The following is a 17807-nucleotide window of genomic DNA, read 5'->3' as shown; positions in this document are numbered from 1 at the left end:
ATCAAAAATTTAATGAACGGATTCTCCCACTACTTTTTGTCCAAAGACACACTCCAGACATCCCCTTCAAAAAATTCATTGAATATTATCAAAAAAATTACAGAATTTTATCTGTAATGGGAAAAGTAGATACTTATGCATAAAATTAATGTGTGTGGAGTGATAGGGAACTTATAGGCAGCTTTGAGTTTTCAGGTTATGCACAAACCTCTGTACTTTCTGCTGCCTTGCTTTGGGGAAGAGTAAGTGTCTCTCAGAATCATTCCTTTAGTTAGCCACAAAGGAAGAAATAGGGAATATCAGATCATATGTAATTTTGTGGAGATACATATGTAAATACTACTGACCTAAAGTGCAGCAGCAATCTTTCTGAAGAATTTAATTAGTGCTAATCAACAAGAACCTCCACAATTTTTAGAGTATTTTGTATCCTTTTTTGTTTTCCTTAAAAAAAAGTGTGAATTCTAGAACTTGAACTCAGGACCTGGGTGCTGTTTTTTGTTCAAAGCAAGTGCTCTACCACTTTGAGCCCTGACTAGATTCTGACTTTTTGCTGATCAATTAGAAATAAGAGTCTCACGTACTTTCCTGCCTTTGTACCACACTCCTCAAATCTCAGCCTTCTGAATAGCTAGGATTACAGACGTGAGCCACAGGGTCCCAGCACAATTTCTAGTTTTTATTCGATATACCTGAACTCTCAGTCAAACAAAATCTCTTTCTGCCTTTCTAACTTTCTTCTGAAGTTTGGCATCTCAACCCTTTCCCTCTATTGTGACTTTCTCTGCCATATGCTGTCTTGGAGTTTACTAGATTTTCTCCTTGGAGCAAAGTGGCAAGCCCACTTCAGTACTGGACCATCCATAATGCCTTCATCCCATTGCCTATTTGATGTTCCTATTCCTTTGAGCTATCTATACTGTTAACATTGTATCTATCTGAATTCTGAACTCTATACTGAGAGTCTTTGAAGATATATCCTTATGTTAGAGGAGAAACAAATTTAGCAGTGTAACTGGACTGTTTTCTTCAAAGCTCTGAAAGCTGTCACTTGTCAAGGGCTTCACAATTAAAACCTGTGCAGTTTTATATGGACACTTTCTCAGAACCAAACAAACAAACAAACACTGTAGAAATTAAAGCAGCAGATTTGGAGTTAAAATGTTTCTAGCCTTGGCATTATTCACTGGTTGCATGTATGAGTTGCTTTCCTTTCTCTGCTTATTTCTTTGATATGAAAATACATACACATTAGCTAGCACAATCATGGTTGTGGTGATTGGATAAAAGCAGCTGCCTTGTAGTTACTGTGAGGGGAAAAAGCTATGTTTTAGTAGTAGACATGAAATCGATATTATTTTATATGCCGGGGTTATTTTGAGCCAATAAAGTAAAGGATACTTATTTTTATTTACAGGAACAAGAGTTTCAACCCAATTCATATGTAATGATGCAGGGCCTTAAAAATAGAAATGTATTTTGCAGTCAAGTGTGTACTGCAGCTTAAGAGGTGGTTTTATAATTAATGTAATCTGAAATTTTTTAATAAACAATATTAAACATAGACTGCTAACAGTGCACAATTGGTAACTTATTTCTCTTTATAATAGTGCTTTTAGTATTCTGTTGAATTGCAGCCAGTGGATATGCAATATTCTGTGATGCCATTACGGGGGACTGTGAATATTACAGTCTCTCCGCTGTCAGTACTGCACACTCAAAAAATGCTGGGAGCAACAGCAGCTTTTATCAACAGGGAGCCATCTTAATTATTTGAAATGTGCCTCATAAGAGGAATCAGCAGAGTTTATTACAAGTCGGATATTACTTGAAATGGGAAGGTTACTCTAACTGTTATCATAATCTATGTATCATTAACTTTCCTTGTTTAGGAAAAGAGATTAACAGCCCTGTAAATGGCTATAGTAAATGCGTGAAATATAACTACATATTCCCATGTAGCAAGAAAATGGTGCATTCTCCTCTTCTACCCCAATCTTTTCTATATAAAATGGCTTTTGAAAATGAACTGACTCTGTAATTGTGCTTTCTTGCCTCAAAATCCTAATTGCTTGCTGGATCATAGTCTTGCTATGTTCTCTAAGCTGGTCTCAAATAAACTAACTTAAAAAAAAATCACCATGTTGGCTTTCAAATCAGCTTTTTTTTTTTTTTTTTTTTTTGTCAGTTGTGGGCTTGAACTCAGGTCCTTGCCTCTGTCCTGAGCCTCTAGAGGTCTGTCAAGACTAGCACTCCACCACTTTGAGCCACAGCTCTACTTCTGGTTTTCTGGTGGTTGATTGGAGATAAGAATCTCATGGACTTTCCTGCCAGGGGCTGACTTTGAACCATACACTTACATCTCAGCTTCCTGAGTAACTAGGATTAGAGCTTGAGTGATTCAAGTGTCCAGCAGCTTTAGCATTTTTAGCTCACCTAACAAAAGTATATCTAAAGTAAGTGTGATGAGCAGATTAAATGCTTCGCAAGGAATCAGGAAAGACTTCATCACCTTGCTTTTTAAACTGTGTTTAGCTCTTCTTTTTCCATCCAAAGCAATAAAAAAATTTTTTTATTCAGATAATGGAAGAAAATCCTCAAGGTAATATATAATATAAAATACATAATACGGAAGTGGCGCTGTAGCTCAAGTGGTAGAGCACTCGCCTTGAGCTGAAGAGCTGAAGGACAGCGCCCAGGCCCAGAGTTCAAGCCCCACGACCGACAAAAAAATAAAATAAAATAAAATAAATAAATAAATAAAATACATAATACATAATATGTGAGAATACTTCTAAACACTAGACACACAGAGTAATGTCTGTTTAACAATAAAAAGCAGTGTATCTGTATGCTTTGAGGTCTTCTCTTTCTTTTTTTTCCCCCATAAAACCATTGGTTTGTAGTTGGTTTTTTGGTTGTTGTTGTTGAAGATCAAACCCAAGGCCAACCATTTTTCTATTTTTTTTAAATTTTAATTTTATTGTCAAAGTGATGTAGAGAGGGTTACATAAGTAAGGTAGTGATCACATTCTTGTCTAACTTGTCTAACTCTTTCCTTCCCCCAATCCCCCCCCAAAAAAATTGTTCAGATCATTTTCAACATATTGTCTTGTGAGCATCGCTGCTGTATAGATTCCCCTTTTGTCCTTTGTCACCATTGTTTTGTTTCCCTTCCCTGGTTCAGATAAAGATATATACAATATCCAGGGTACCAAAATCGAATACAGTAATAACAGAGGATAAGCCATAGGGGAAACACACACACACAGACACACAGACACACACACACACACACACACACACACACACACACACAATAAATAAAACACATAGTACATTGAGAACAAAAACAACAAAGAAAAATCTCTTGTGCCCATGTCTTGGAATTCATTTTACTTAGCATAATCTCATATGGTTGTATGTACATAGCTATTGAGCTATTCTGCTCATCTGCTAAGATCATCCTAGATCTAAACTAATTATTACAAATAAGGGAAACCATGGGACCTATGTTTCTCTGGGTCTGGCTTACTTCAGTTTATATGATTTTCCCAAGTTCTTCCATTTCCTTACAAATAAGATGGTGTCATTCTTTCTGATGGAAGCATAGAATATATAGATATGTACATGTATATGTATATGTATACATATATATCACATTTTCTTGATTCATTCATCGACTGAGGGGCATCTAGGCTGGTTCCATATAGTTATGGAAAATAAAACACATAGTTATTTTATAACTTAAACCTGAAAGAAAATTAAAACTGTGATTAGAGAAAGCACTGACCTAATTAGGTGATGTTTGGATGGAACATTTTGTGTTTATGATTGGACTTATTTGTCCATATTTTAGCTATTAAATCAATATGAAGTAAGATAATATGACATCATTAAACCAAAAGATATAAAAAGATGTTGCTGCAATGCTTTCTTCATATATATATGTATATGTATATATATATATAAATATAATTTTTTTGGTGTGTCTCCACAGGACAGGCACATCATGGACAAGTTTCTTACATCTCCCCACCAATTCACCTGGACTCTGAGCTAGAAAGACCCCCTGTGAGAGGTGAGTAATGCTTTATATAAAGAAAAGAAACAAATTGAGATTGAGTGAGGGTACTTAAATCATGTGTGGTTGTAAATGTGTATTTTGTAATACAGTACCTGTTTAGAAAGAAGACAGTGAAATATGTTGTGACACAACAAGGTTTAATTTTTAACTAAAATTTTAGTCTAATACTTTTCTGAGAAATATTTATTGTCCAGAGTATTTAAGGTTCAAAGTAGGAGGGTGAGTAGTTATTGGTGGTACACTGATTTGAGTTCCAGCTCAACTTGAGAAATCAGTATAAAACCATTACCATTTTATGTATGATGTATGTATGTATGTATGTATGTATGTATGTATGTATGTATGTATGTATGTATGTATTGCAGTGGGGCTTGAACCCAGGGCCCCATTCGTGCTAAATGCATTACTACCATTTTAACTATGTTCTTTGTTTTTGAGAAAGGTCTCTCTCTCTCTCTCTCTCTCTCTCTCTCTCTCTCTCTCTCTCTCTCTCTCTCTCTCTCTATCTATCTCTTTCTGGGTCTGACTTTGAAATTTTCATCCTCCTGCTTCTACATTCTACCAGGTATCTCAGTATTACACAAATAGACCACAGAACCATTCTCCTTCACTCTTCTATTTTGTTTTTTCCTTACCCTTTCTCAGTGAATGTCGTATTGATTATTTCAGCCTTGGAAATTAGTATTCTCTTATTCTTTTCAAAAGTCATTTTAATATTAATACAATCATTTTTAAAGTCATACCAACTATTTTTTAAATTAATACTTATTTCATTTCAAGATTGAAAAAATAAACATACCAAATAAAAACTGAAATGTACATTTCTGGGTTTTCAATTCTATTCCATTAGTCCTGAAGTCTGTTCTTGTGCCAGTGCCACTCTGCTTTGATTACTATGGCTTTGTAGTAGAGTTTGAAATTTGGTATTGATATTCCTCCAGCACTGTTCTTTCTGTTAAGGATCGTTTTTGCTATTCAGGGTCTTTTATTGTTCCATATGAATTTTTGGATTGCCTCTTCTATTTCCTTGAAGAATAAGGTTGGAATATTGATAGATATTGCATTGAATTTGTAGATAGCTTTGGGAAGTATTGCCATTTTCATGATGCTGATCCTTCCAATCCAGAATCATGGAAGGTTTTCCACTTTCTACGTTCTGTTTTGATTTCCTTTTTCAGGTTTTTAAAGTTTTCATCATAGAGGTCCTTCACTTCGTTGGTTAAGTTAATTGCTAGGTATTTTATTTTTTGTGGGGAAGCAGAAATGGTCAGATAAGTTGATGTTAAGTAAAATGAACCTCAAGATAAGGACGCAAATGTTTTTTTTTCTTGCTTGCTATTGTTTCTAACATATTTATAAGATATTTCTTTGTTGCTTTGTATGTCCCTCTCTCATGGTATAACCCCTATTTTCACTTTATTTGAGATTGGCATAATTTGTGGAGGGGAAGGGAAAAACAAAATTTTTTAAATAGGGATACAGGTGGACTCATTGAAACAGAAGATGTTATGTTGAAAATGAACTTTACAATTCTGGGGCAAGTGGGGAGGGGGAGATGGGAAGGGATGGGAAGGGATAGGAAGGGGAAACAATGGAGGAGGCAACAATGCTTGATAAGAAATGCACTCATTACCTTGCCCATGTAATTGTAACCCCTCTGTATGGTATTTTCACAATAAAGACAAGAGAGAGAGAGAGAGAGAGAGAGAGAGAGAGAGAGAGAGAGAGAGAGAGAGAGAGAGAGAGAGAGAGAGAGAGAGAGAGAGAAACTGATAGGTAACATTTACTAACTTAATGAATGCATACAGAGTTTATTTTTTATTATTAATTTTATCATCTCTAAGTAGTTTTACAAAGGAGGTACCATATAACAACACAGTTTATGAAGACAGCACATCTTGATATGTTTCATCCCCTTAATATTCTCATCCCCACCCCTTCAACTCATTCCTTCCCTTACTTTTCTTAGTTTTGTACTATATACAATGAATGCTTGACAGTATTCTTCCCTACCAGGCTGGAGACATAGTATGAGATCCTCAGTTGTTTACAGTTCTTTGTTTTCTTTCCTTCTTTTTCTCCTTGGTTTATCCCCTTTGGTCACTGTGTTTGATTTTGGTACCCTTTTTCTTGTATGTAAGTTTAACTGATTTGAGGATGTGAAGGGGAATTAGACATGGAGAGACAACGTACAGAAGGAGAATCAATGCAACAGGGATACTTACAAGACATGATGCTGGAAATGAACCTTACAGCATGGCATGGATTTAGGGGAGTTGTAGGGAGAGAAAATGGGGAAGGAGGGAATAATATTTGACAAGAATTATACTCATTCCCTCACTTATATAAGTGTAACCTCAGTACACCAACTGTACTAAAAAAAACTTAATTTGTACTGTAAAAACAAAATCAAAAACAAAAAACAAAAAACCTACTCATGATTTTCAAACTGTTTCATTGACAGAATTAAAAGGTAATACAATATAGACATGTCTTCCGGTTTGAAAAATACCAAGTATTTCAAGGGTTTTTTTTCAGTTTTCAGTTTCATTTTCTTCTTATTTCAAAAATAGCAATGACTTCATATCTCTGACCTCCAGCCCATCCTACAAGTTTCCACTGGTGTTGTCAAGGCCCAGGGTTGTCTTCAATTCCTTTCATTGCCTTCCTCCCTGTGTCCTAGGGAGGACTTCAGTGTGAGTCCCTCATGTCCCCAGGGTGCTTTGGTCCATTCAGCTCTTGTACCTCAAACACTGATTTACTTTGCAGAATACACATTTCTCTTTTATCCTCAAGGATAGAGATACTCAGAATAAGTATTTCTTCCACAGTCATTGGTCTGTGCTCATTGGATGATGGCAGACCGGCATGGGGCTGTAGCTTCACTACTTCAGAGTAAAGATGACAAGGAAATGGGGAGTGTGTCTGTGGCAGCACTTTGTAATATCTACCATATAGCATACCTCAAAGAATTCATTGATGATAGACAGAAAATGGGTAGCTAGCAGCTAGACAGTTAAATAGAGAAGATGGATGGACAGATAGATAGATAGATAGAGAGAGAGATAGATGATAGATAGACAGATAGACAGACAGAGAAATAAGAATAACTAAGAGTTTAGAGTTTGCCATTTTTACTAATCTTCATACATACTATTATTTCAGGAATTATTCTTTTAAATATTCATTTATTCCATGTTTTGAACTTAGTAATATTCTTCATAAGAAAATCATACTAAATATTCTAGTATTCATCAGCCTGTCAATCTAAAACAAAACTGTTTAAAATATGGAGGTGTAGTTAACAAGATTAGCTGAGGGTACTTTTCCATAGTAAATATAAACTAGCATATACTAACAAGGAAAACTTATTCAGATTCTTTTTTTTTTTATTTTGAGCATACTGTACAGAGGGGTTACAATTACATGGGCAAGATAATGAGTACATTTCTTATCAAACATTGCAGCCTCCTCCTTTGTTTACCCTTCACATCCCTTCCAAGACTCCTCCCATCCCCCCACCAATCCCCCCCCCCACACCAAAGTTGTAAAGTTCCTTTTCCACATGACAACTTGTATTTCTCATTGTTGCAACAGGTCCACCTGTATCCTGAAACGACTTGTTTTTCCCCTTATCCTCCACAAATTATACTGACATCAAATATAGTGAAAGCAGGGATTATACTGTGGAGAGGGACATACAAAGCAACAAAGAAATAATCTTATAAATGCCTTAGAAACAAATGCATGAAAGAAAAAAAATGTAAATACATATCTAAGGGTTCATTTTCCTAACGTCATATTATCCCACCTTTTCTGCTTGACTCATACATATACTAGATATTGCAAATAAGGGAAACCATGGGACCTATGTTTCTTTGGACTTGGCTTTACTTCAGTTAATATAATTTTTCAAAGCCTTTCCATTTCCCAACAAACGGGGCAATGTCATTCTTTCTGATAGAGGCATACAATTCCATTGTGTATATATATACCACATTTTCTTGATCCATTCATCTACTGGGGGGCATCTGGGTTGGTTCCATATCTTAGCTATGGTAAATAATGCTGCAATAAACATAGTTGTGCTGGTAGCTTTAGTGTGGTCTTGTTTGTAATCATTTGGGTAAATGCACAAAAGTGGGATTGCTGGGTCATAGGGGAGCTCTATGTGAAGTCTTTTGAGGAACCTCCATACTGCTTTCCAAAGTGGTTGAACAAATTTACACTCCCACCAACAATGAAGTAAAGTTCCCATCTGTCCACATCCCCTCCAGCGTCTGTTGTTATTAGAGTTCTTGATTTTTGCCATTCTAACTGGGGTGAGGTGGTATCTCAATGTTGTTTTGATTTGCATTTCTTTTATGGCTAGAGAGGTTGAGCATTTCTTCATGTGTCTATTGGACATCCTTCTTTCTTCAGAGAAGTTTCTCTTTATGTCTTTAGCCCACTTATTTATTGGGCAGTTGTTTCTTTAAGGATTTGTTGTTGGGGGATTTAATTTTTTGAGTTCCAAGTATATTTTAGATATGAGACCCTTGTCCGTTGTATGGCTAGTGAAGATCTTCTCCCAATCTGTGGCTTTATATTGATCTTGCTAGCTATGTCATTTGCTGTGCAGAAGCTCTGCAACTTCATGCAATCCCATTTGTCCAACCTTTCTTTGATTTGTTGTGTTTCCGGATCTGTATTAAGAAAATTTCGGCCTGTGCCAAGGAGACCTAGGGTTTCTCCCATTCCATCCTGTAATGTTTTCAGAGTGTCTGCTTTGACTCCGAGGTCTTTGATCCATTTGGAGTTGATTCTGGTGCAGGGTGATATATAAGGATCTAGCTTTAGTTTTCTACAAGTAGTTAACCAATTTTGCCAGCACCATTTACTGAAGAGGCTCTTTCTTCCATTCTATTTTTTAGCTCCCTTATCGAAGATTAGATGGGTATAGGTCTGTAGGTTCATTTCTGGGTTTTCAATTCTATTCCATTGGTCCTGAGGTCTGTTCTAGTGCCAGTACCAAGCTGTTTTGATTACTATGGCTTTATAGTAGAGTTTGAAATTTGGTATTGATATTCCTCCAGCAGTGTTCTTTCCGTTGAGGAGCGTTTTTGCTATTTGGGGTCTTTTATTGTTCCATATGTTATTCAGATTCTTTTATTCAAGTTTTATATGTCTTTTGTTACTTGATACTTTATATTTTCAAAACCTCTGTGTGTGTGTGTGTGTGTGTGTGTGTGTGTGTGGGTGTGTGTGTGTGTTCATGCACACACTTCACATTTCATTCTTCTTTTTTTGTGTCCTCCCACCTGAGTCATTTGAGGTTTAATCCAGTCTCATTATCCCACCTTCTGTCATTGCCACTGGGTTTTGTTTGTTTGTTTGCTTACAGAAGAAGTATTTTATGATATTGTTGCATCTGTTTGTCATCTCAGCTTTCCTTTATGGTAGTGTACATTAGGATTATACCTAATATACACTTAGTATAAAAAAATGCAGTAGCAAGTCACAAAGCACCCTTGAATAAAGTGTTGTACACACTATGATTGTAAAGTGGCTATTGTATATAAATTTGCTGGAACTTACCCACTAATGAGCAAATTTGATGATTCCGTTCTTTACATCTAATGTGATCATATAAGGCATTTGGCCACAAAATTTATGCCTGTGGCGACTTTATGTGCATTCTTCAATTTACAGATTTTATTACTGAATAGGGGTGTAAATTCCAATAGTTTACTAGTGCATTAATGTCACAATACATTACAAGGTAATTAACCAGAGCTGCCACTATAAATAGAAAAACAGTCACAACCTTCACTATAAACTACTTAATAAAAATAAGGTCCTGAATCAGCTTTCACCGTGAGAGTAATTTTTCTTGACACATGTCTCAATAATTCGGGCTTAAAAAAAATAGCTTCATCTAAAAGTACTATTATGTTTAAACCATTCATTTTAAAAATAAGTTAGTTACAATTTCATAGTTAATGTAATGAAATTGATGACATATTTCTATATGCATGTAAGTTCTATATGCCTCTGAGAGTCATTTTCCAATTTTACATCTGTAGAAATGAAATAGTATTTTGGTAATTTTGAAGCATATTTATAAATAAAAAATTGTAGTTCTTAGCTAGGACTCCTTTGTAGGCTGAAGCTCTCAACATTATATATCCTGGTCAACTCTCTTCTCACAACCTTTAATTCACACCCTAACTTTTTCTATTGGGTACCATACCCCAGAGTCATGCCTGAACCCTAGGCTTAATCTCTCAAAATGAAAATAAATGTTTGGGAACATGTGTAAAGGCAGACTCTGAACCCTTACACAATTGATAATTTAAACAGACCATTTGGGACATAATCTTGGACTATGATTTTGTTTTCTTTCACTCTTTTGTTGGTCTGTTTCACTGTTTTTCTGCAGAATTTGCTGACAGCTTTAGCAGTTACCAGCGTTAGCAATTTAGGAATTCTTCATCTATCTAATAATTGAAGCTAGATATATTCATGTCTGTTTCCCACAAAAGACAGTAAGTTCTAAATTCTCTATTTATAATACCTAGAATGATAATTTTGGTGCTTTGCTTTCTAAACAAAAATATTATTCACTGTATTAAATGTAGTCTACATTTTAGTGTGTTTAATCAGTGAGAGTCTAGCTGGTGGAGATATTACTACACTTACTTTGTATATGTTTTCTTCCTGTAGTATCTCAGTAAGATGTCTAAATATGGAATACTAATTGCAACATTTGTTGATTTTGACAGTTACAATTCATGCTGTGGAAAAGTTAAACTACTTGCTTATATTGGAAAACATGCTTCTAATTCTTTTTTTTACATTTTTTCTATTATAAATGGATTAATATATACCTAGGTGAATTGACAGGTAATTAATGAATAGAACAATGCCAGCCATTTAAGTTTTATGGCAAAATGAATTACATTCAGTAAATCCACACACTGAAAATATTTTCTAAAATTTAAGATAAGCAGATCCTACCTGTGCATCTACATGAAACAAGAAAAGAAAAGGGCAAGACAAAGATGTAACATCTAAGGAAATATACACAAATTTTAACTTGATTAAATAAAATGAGTATGACACCTAGCATTATTATCCAAGATTTTCCAGACCTGCTTTGGTGCCTAATGGCTCACTGTAATCCTATCTACTCAGGGGGCTGAGATCTGAAGATAGGGGTTTCAAACCAGCCTGGCAAAGAAAGTGCATGAGACTTTTATCTCCAATTAAAAGCCAGAAGTAGAGGTGTGGTTCAAGTAGTGTAGTGATAGATGAGCAAGCACAGGGCCTTGAGTTCAACCATCATGTTCAAAAATGAATAAGCACACTATCAACATGTGTGTATTGTAGGCATAGAATACAGTGTGTTCATGATAAACAAAGCTCCATTTATTAAATATGTATGTTTTATCAAATGCAAGTAAAATAATAAACATTTTCCCATTTAGTCACTCAAGAATTCTTACTTTTATTCAGAATCAATGATAATCATCATTATATTTCTAACATTATGAAGATTACCACAATGCTATATAATTCTAATTTAATTTGTTTTGATTATAATGGAAATTCAATTCTAAACTAAATAAAGTCAACTAAAAAGTACTTGTTATTCAGTATTTTCAGGAATTAGTATTGAGGGTTTTATAAATTTATAACACATTTTCCAAACATGTGATTGTTTAAAGACTAATGTTTATCATTTGAAACAGTTTAGCACCCTCTGGCTGGTTTCTTACTACCTATAATTCATAGGCTGAGAATAATTATCAGTGAGAAGAATGTTATATGATAGGTTTTTTTTTTTTAAGATTTGCACTAGTGGTCTCTTAATGAGCCCTGCGAGAAGAATATATTCAAATTCTCCCCAGAGGTTGGCTGGTGAGGTGATATTCTCACTACTAAAACAGCATCAGATACAGGCCTGATACTGTAACTGATACCGAGTGCCCTGAATATTGTGCTTCACAGTCAAAGTGAGTCATGAAGTAACTAGCAATAATGACTCGACATCAGTATAATGACTCCACAGTGGAGCTCTTGCTCACAGACAGGGAAAGGCCTCAGGATTGCTATGTGTATAAGAAGCTATAATCTGCTGCCATTTCTGAGCTTCACATCACCCCTTATCCCATCACCCAATTCCCAGTACTTTAATTCAACGATTACTTACAGACCCAGATCTCCTAATTACTGCTATTGATTCCAGGCTTGCAGGGATTTTATGTTCCCCCAATAATGATACTAGGGATTTAATTCTAGGCATCATACTTTCAGAATGGTGATCAACAACTTGAGTAAGTCCCTCAACCTACTCTGTCCTTTTATATTTTTATATGTTAAGGATAGGGTCTGGCAATTTTGCCCTGACTAGTTTAGATGGTGATCTTCCTGTGGAAACTTCTCATCAAGGAGAGGAAATAAGCTTGTGCTACCTCACCCAGTTAGGCCCTAGGGCTTCTTTATCTTTGTCTTACTTTGTTCTTACTTTCATTCAGGAAAGCAGTACAGCTGCTCTATCATTTCCTTAAGTAAATTATTTAATATATCCTCCAACATTTCAAGTTTTTTTTTTCCATAGAGGTGTTGCTACTTAGTAGAAAGAATAACTACAATCCCATGTGCACATGTGATACATGATCGAACCCAGGGCTTCAGGTGTGCTGAGATACATTGGTAGCCTTTATGTAAATTAGCTTGAAGTCATGGGTTCAGAATAAAACTAATCTGTATGTCTTCTTCACTCTCACTTCCCAAAGATATTCATTGATAATATTCTTCAGGACTTTCCATAGCACCTTCTTGATTACCTCGTAAGGACACTTATCACTTGTGCTCTAGTCTAAGCACTTGACATGGATTTTTTTTTAATTAATTTCCAACATCCCACAAAAGCAACAATGTTCCCACTGATTTTTAGTGAATGAGGAACTAGAGACATAGAGAAGTTCTTTACATTTTAAGGATAAGACAGTGCTAGAGTCAAGATTCAAGCTTAGTCATCCACACAGATTTGGTGTGACAGGGCTGAGGTCGTGTCTCAGCAGAAGAGCACCTGCCTCGCAATCACTAGGTTCTGAGTTTAAATTCTGGTAACATGCACATGGAAAAATAAATCTGCACTGAAGACATGACTCAGGTATAGATATCTGTGTTCAGACTCCAATACTGCCAATAATAACTTTGCAGTGACAATCATCCATACACAAAGAACTGTCTTCATTCCTTGTATTACACACTGTAACAAATAGCTTTTAACGTAGCACAGGACTAGCAAGGAATGAGGCCATCTGCCCTTCCCTAATAGTGGTTCTGTTTATGTGTACTCGGGATTAAATTTAGGACTTTGCACAGGTTAGGCAAGCATTCAGTTTAACCCCACCCAGCCCTTGTGTTGTGGAGACAGTTTCTTGCTATGGAAGGTAGAATGGCTTCAAATACACAGCCTTTCTCTGCCTCCTAAATGCTAGGATTACAGGCACAAACCTCCATGAATGGTTTAATGTTGTTCTTTAAAACGTTTTTTATATATTCATTATTTATTTTAAAATACTACAGAATGTGAGTAGCTTAAACACTTCCGTGCTATTGACTGAATATCTAATGACAATAAAGCTTTTGTTTGTTTTGGGGTCTTCTATGTGACAGGTTATCTTTGTTCTATTGCTTCCTTTATCTTATAGTGTTTTATAAAAACTTTCTTGTTCTCAACTTGGAATCTAAAAATCATATAGCAAAAGGGATAATGCATTACCAATTGTATGTACACTAAGCATTATTGTCTTTCAGTTGTGATGAGATATATTTTTAAAACATTTTCCTGTATCAGTTCCCTACACTGTTAATGTTTATGCACTCTGAAGAAGATAATTTTTTTTTTTGGTCGGTCATGGAGTTTGAACTCTGGGCTTGGGTGCTGTCCGTGCACTCTTCAGCTCAAGGCAAGTGCTCTACCACTTGAGCCACAGTACCACTTCCGGTTTTCTACTGGTTTATAGGAGATAAGAGTCTCACGGTCTCTCCTGCCTGGGCTGGCTTGGAACCATGATCCTCAGATCTCAGCCTCCTGAGTAGCTATGATTATAGGCGTGAGCCAATCGGCACCTGGCTTTGAAGAAGATAATTTTATACCTGTATAGTATAAATTAATTACCTTAGTGCCTGAAGCAGACAGTTTCAGTTGAGTAGTTGAGTTGACTGTGAGCTCCCAGAGCCTGAGAGTGAAGGTCTGCCTTGACTTCCCCATATAAGGATCACGCTCATCTTCACCTGCTGAGCACTGAGGCTGCCCAGTTCCAGATAATTTGGCTTGTCTACACAATAGATGTATGCATGCTTTCCACATACATGGATTCAGGAGTGTTTTCTGGAACATAGACAATTCTTCCTATAATAGATGTAGAAGATAAGGGTGATGAAAATGATACTTAGAAATTTCTTAGCTGTTAAATTAGCTTTTTCTAGTCAGAGTACATTGCCTGAGATTCAAAATGCACTGTCAGACATATTGCAGCCACCTTACTGTCATCAGTAGAAGATTAAGAATCATTCACAGTTGATGAAAGACCTGGGCTTCTGCAAAAGGAATCTCTGGTGTTAGCTAGTTTGTTCCTTTAATACCCTAGATATCTTGGCTGTCATAAGAGGCATGTGGTTTTCTCAATACTAAGTAGTCTTTTTGTCTTAATAAATTCTAGTTGTGGTTCCAGTAACTACCTCCATTTCTTAAAAGGTCAACAAAATAGTGTCCCCTGTGGTAATTTTGAAATTAGGATCTCTTGGGTGGAGTCCAATGTAAATATAGTGTGAATACTCATGTTTACTCTGAATGTTAATATCCAAATTTCTATCAATGTTTTTGACCATAGCCACAGAAGCTCAGATTCTCTATCAGCTCTGATTCCTAAGGTTGCTTAAGTATCAACTATTAAAAGTAGAAGTGCTTTATGATCTGTAGAATGCTATACAAACACTGGTTAATTTAATTTAGCTGTAATGGGCTGTTACTGCATTCTGAAGCTCCGTATAGCTTGCTTATACATGATAAGACCAAAGAAAGCACCCCACAGAGTTTTCAATGTTCTTGTCTGGCAGAAGTCTTATTGGCTTAATTATAATAGCATTTCCATTTCCTATTTGGAAAGCATATTTATTTGTGTGTATCTATGCACTAAAAATTTCTACCACGTATCAAATTGTGTAGTCATACCCAGATATAATAGGGGTTGGTGTATATGTGTGCATATATGTATAAAATATCTGAAATATTATTACTATAAAATTTTAAGTATAGGGGCATGGGAAAGTGGCTCAGTGATAGAGTGCTTGCCTTGCATGCATGAGGCCCTGGGTTCGATTCCTCAGCACCACATAAGCAGAAAAAGCCAGAAGTGGCACTGTGGCTCAAGTGGTAGAGCACTAGCCTTGAGCTGAAGAGCTGAGGGACAGCACCCAGTCCCAGAGTTCAGGACCCATGACCAGCAAAAAAAAAAAAGCTATAACTATAACTATATATATATATATATATATATATATATATATATACAAACATAATATATAAGCCTTTCTCTGCACATTATTGAGAGTCTTTCATGCACTATTCAACCTCAGTTGCATCTCATACTTGGCTTATCATCTCAAGTTAGTAGGTGGACCTCCTGCCCTCAAAAATTAAACAGGTCTGGTATTGGTGGCTCACACCTATAATACTGGCTACTCGGGAGGCTGAAATCTGAGGATCAAAGTTCAAAGCCAGCCCGGCCAGGAAAAGTCTGTTGTGAGACTCTTTTTTTTTTTTTAATGAGCTAATAAATGATTCCATTTATTATTGAAAAATTTGTTTTGAAGTATGATTCATTTTGTTTTTCTTGAAGCACATTCAAAATAACATTGTGCAAATTTGTCACAATTTGCAAAATGTAATAATTGATTCTTTTAGACTATTACATTTCCCTGGTAGTATATAATTTGTTTTGTTTATAGCCACCTAATTTTTGAAAAGGGAGCTAACAAAATGGAGTGGAAGAAAGATAGCCTCTTCAGTAAATGATGCTGCCAAAATTAGTTAAACACCTGTAGAAAACTAAACCTAGATCCTGATATATCACCTTGCACCAGAATAAACTTCAAATGGATTAGAGACTCTTATCTCTAATTAACCACCAAAGAAAAAGTGGATCTGTGGTTCAAGAGGTAGAGAGCTAGCCGTGAGGAAAATGAAGGTCACTGGCAGCTCCCAGGCTTGGGTTTAAGCCTTACCAATGGCACAAAAAAAGTTAAATAAATCAAAACATTAAAAAGTCTCATGAAATACAGTGTGTCCAATATTAGGCTTTCCCTAAATACCAGAAATGCTGGATACAAGCATACCTTTAATATGCCTTCCATTTACAGAGAATGCGGTCCCTACGTCTTAGCCCCTCTAAGCCACGTCCTGACAGAATAAAATAGCAAATGGATTCTTCCTACAAATTCCTTTCAAATGTGTTTTATCATTTCAAATGCATTTCACACGTGTGTTGGGAGTTGGTCTGAGGTAGTGGTCCAGCAGTAGGATTTGTCAGGTGATGTTTTGTTACAATAAGAGACCTGCATGCTTGGCAGGTAGTCAGGTCTCCTTCCTGATTTCCAAGATGACTGCAAAGTGACTGCATAAGAGAATAGCTCAGGTTGAAGGACAGGGATACAAAGTGGAAGACTCTAGGATATAGGATACCCAGCCTATATGCTGATCCCAGTGAATTTATGGACTCAAGTAAGAAGTCCATGACTCTCAACAAAAAAGCAGTTTTATGAACCTCTGAAATGCATACCTACTATGCACTATTCATTTTGGGGGAAACAAAAAGAGTAAGAGATTTTACTCTCTTTGTCTTTACCTTGTAGTGAGGAAATTGAATAGATATATGATTGATTCAATAATCAAAATTGAAAAAAAATTTCATTAGAGCTATAAAAACGATATAAGGTGGATGGTGAAAGAAAACAATTCTGGGTAGGTAATCAGTGACTAAAATGAAAATAATGAATGTGAGTTGGCCATAGTGAAAATGGAAGGCCAGTGTAAGAAAGGCTCTGAAGTTGGAAACTTGTGGTTTTCTAATGCATTTGTTTACCAAGCAAATACTAATTAGAACCTCACATTTGCCAGGCATTTCTGGAACTTTGCAGTTTCCTAGTCTGACTGTACATTATTAGTCATGTAGAATACTCTCTAGACAGAAGAGAGAAAGTATAATTAAACAAATAAAAACAAATAAATGGATGAGATAATTTCCAGGATATAGTGAAAGACAGGCAAGACCCAAATCCTAAGCTTATCAAGCTGGGGTTCTAGAAACGGAAAGAAGCCGGGGTTTTATTTTAAGAGCTGTGAGTATCCCTGAAGGGCTTTTACACAGAGTACTACATAATCTGATTTCGATTTTTAAAAGATGACTCTAGCTGCAGGGTGGAAAATGGCCCAGAGGGAAGTGAATGCAATCATATTGGTGTGGCCTTTCCTTAAAATTTCATTTACAGAATTCCCTCCTGCCAGTTCAGTTCTCTGAAGATTCTCTTTCCTTCTTTCTCCTCCATTTTCCACATTAGTTACTGGCCTCTGGGTAATGTGTGACTTCTCTTCTCTGATCCAGGTGTAGTAGAAGAGTTTGGAAAAAGGCAAATTCACATCACAGAACTAAGTGTGGAGCCTTTTTCC

At 36.0% G+C, this 17807-nt stretch overlaps 1 protein-coding gene across 25 annotated transcripts in view; it reads left to right on the top strand.

Moving 5' to 3' along the window:
• The window catches only part of Adgrl3 (adhesion G protein-coupled receptor L3), a 735816-nt gene that overhangs the window by 486838 nt on the left and 231171 nt on the right, over positions 1-17807 (top strand). For all 25 annotated transcript variants that reach the window (XR_011369974.1, XM_070012589.1, XM_070012578.1 and 22 more), the window contains one exon: positions 4001-4081. Coding sequence is in view for 24 of the 25 variants with exons in the window: in XM_070012589.1 (XP_069868690.1) it covers positions 4001-4081 (81 nt within the window). In the remaining variant the exon portion in view is untranslated. The remainder of the gene's footprint in view (positions 1-4000; positions 4082-17807) is intronic.

The sequence above is a fragment of the Dipodomys merriami genome, unplaced genomic scaffold, assembly GCF_024711535.1.
Source record: "Dipodomys merriami isolate MVZ:Mamm:240054 unplaced genomic scaffold, mDipMer1.0.p SCAF_9, whole genome shotgun sequence".
NCBI classification, from domain to species: domain Eukaryota; kingdom Metazoa; phylum Chordata; class Mammalia; order Rodentia; family Heteromyidae; genus Dipodomys; species Dipodomys merriami.
The sequence above is the reverse complement of the archived record's forward strand: the minus strand, read 5'-3'. Positions and strand labels throughout refer to the sequence as shown.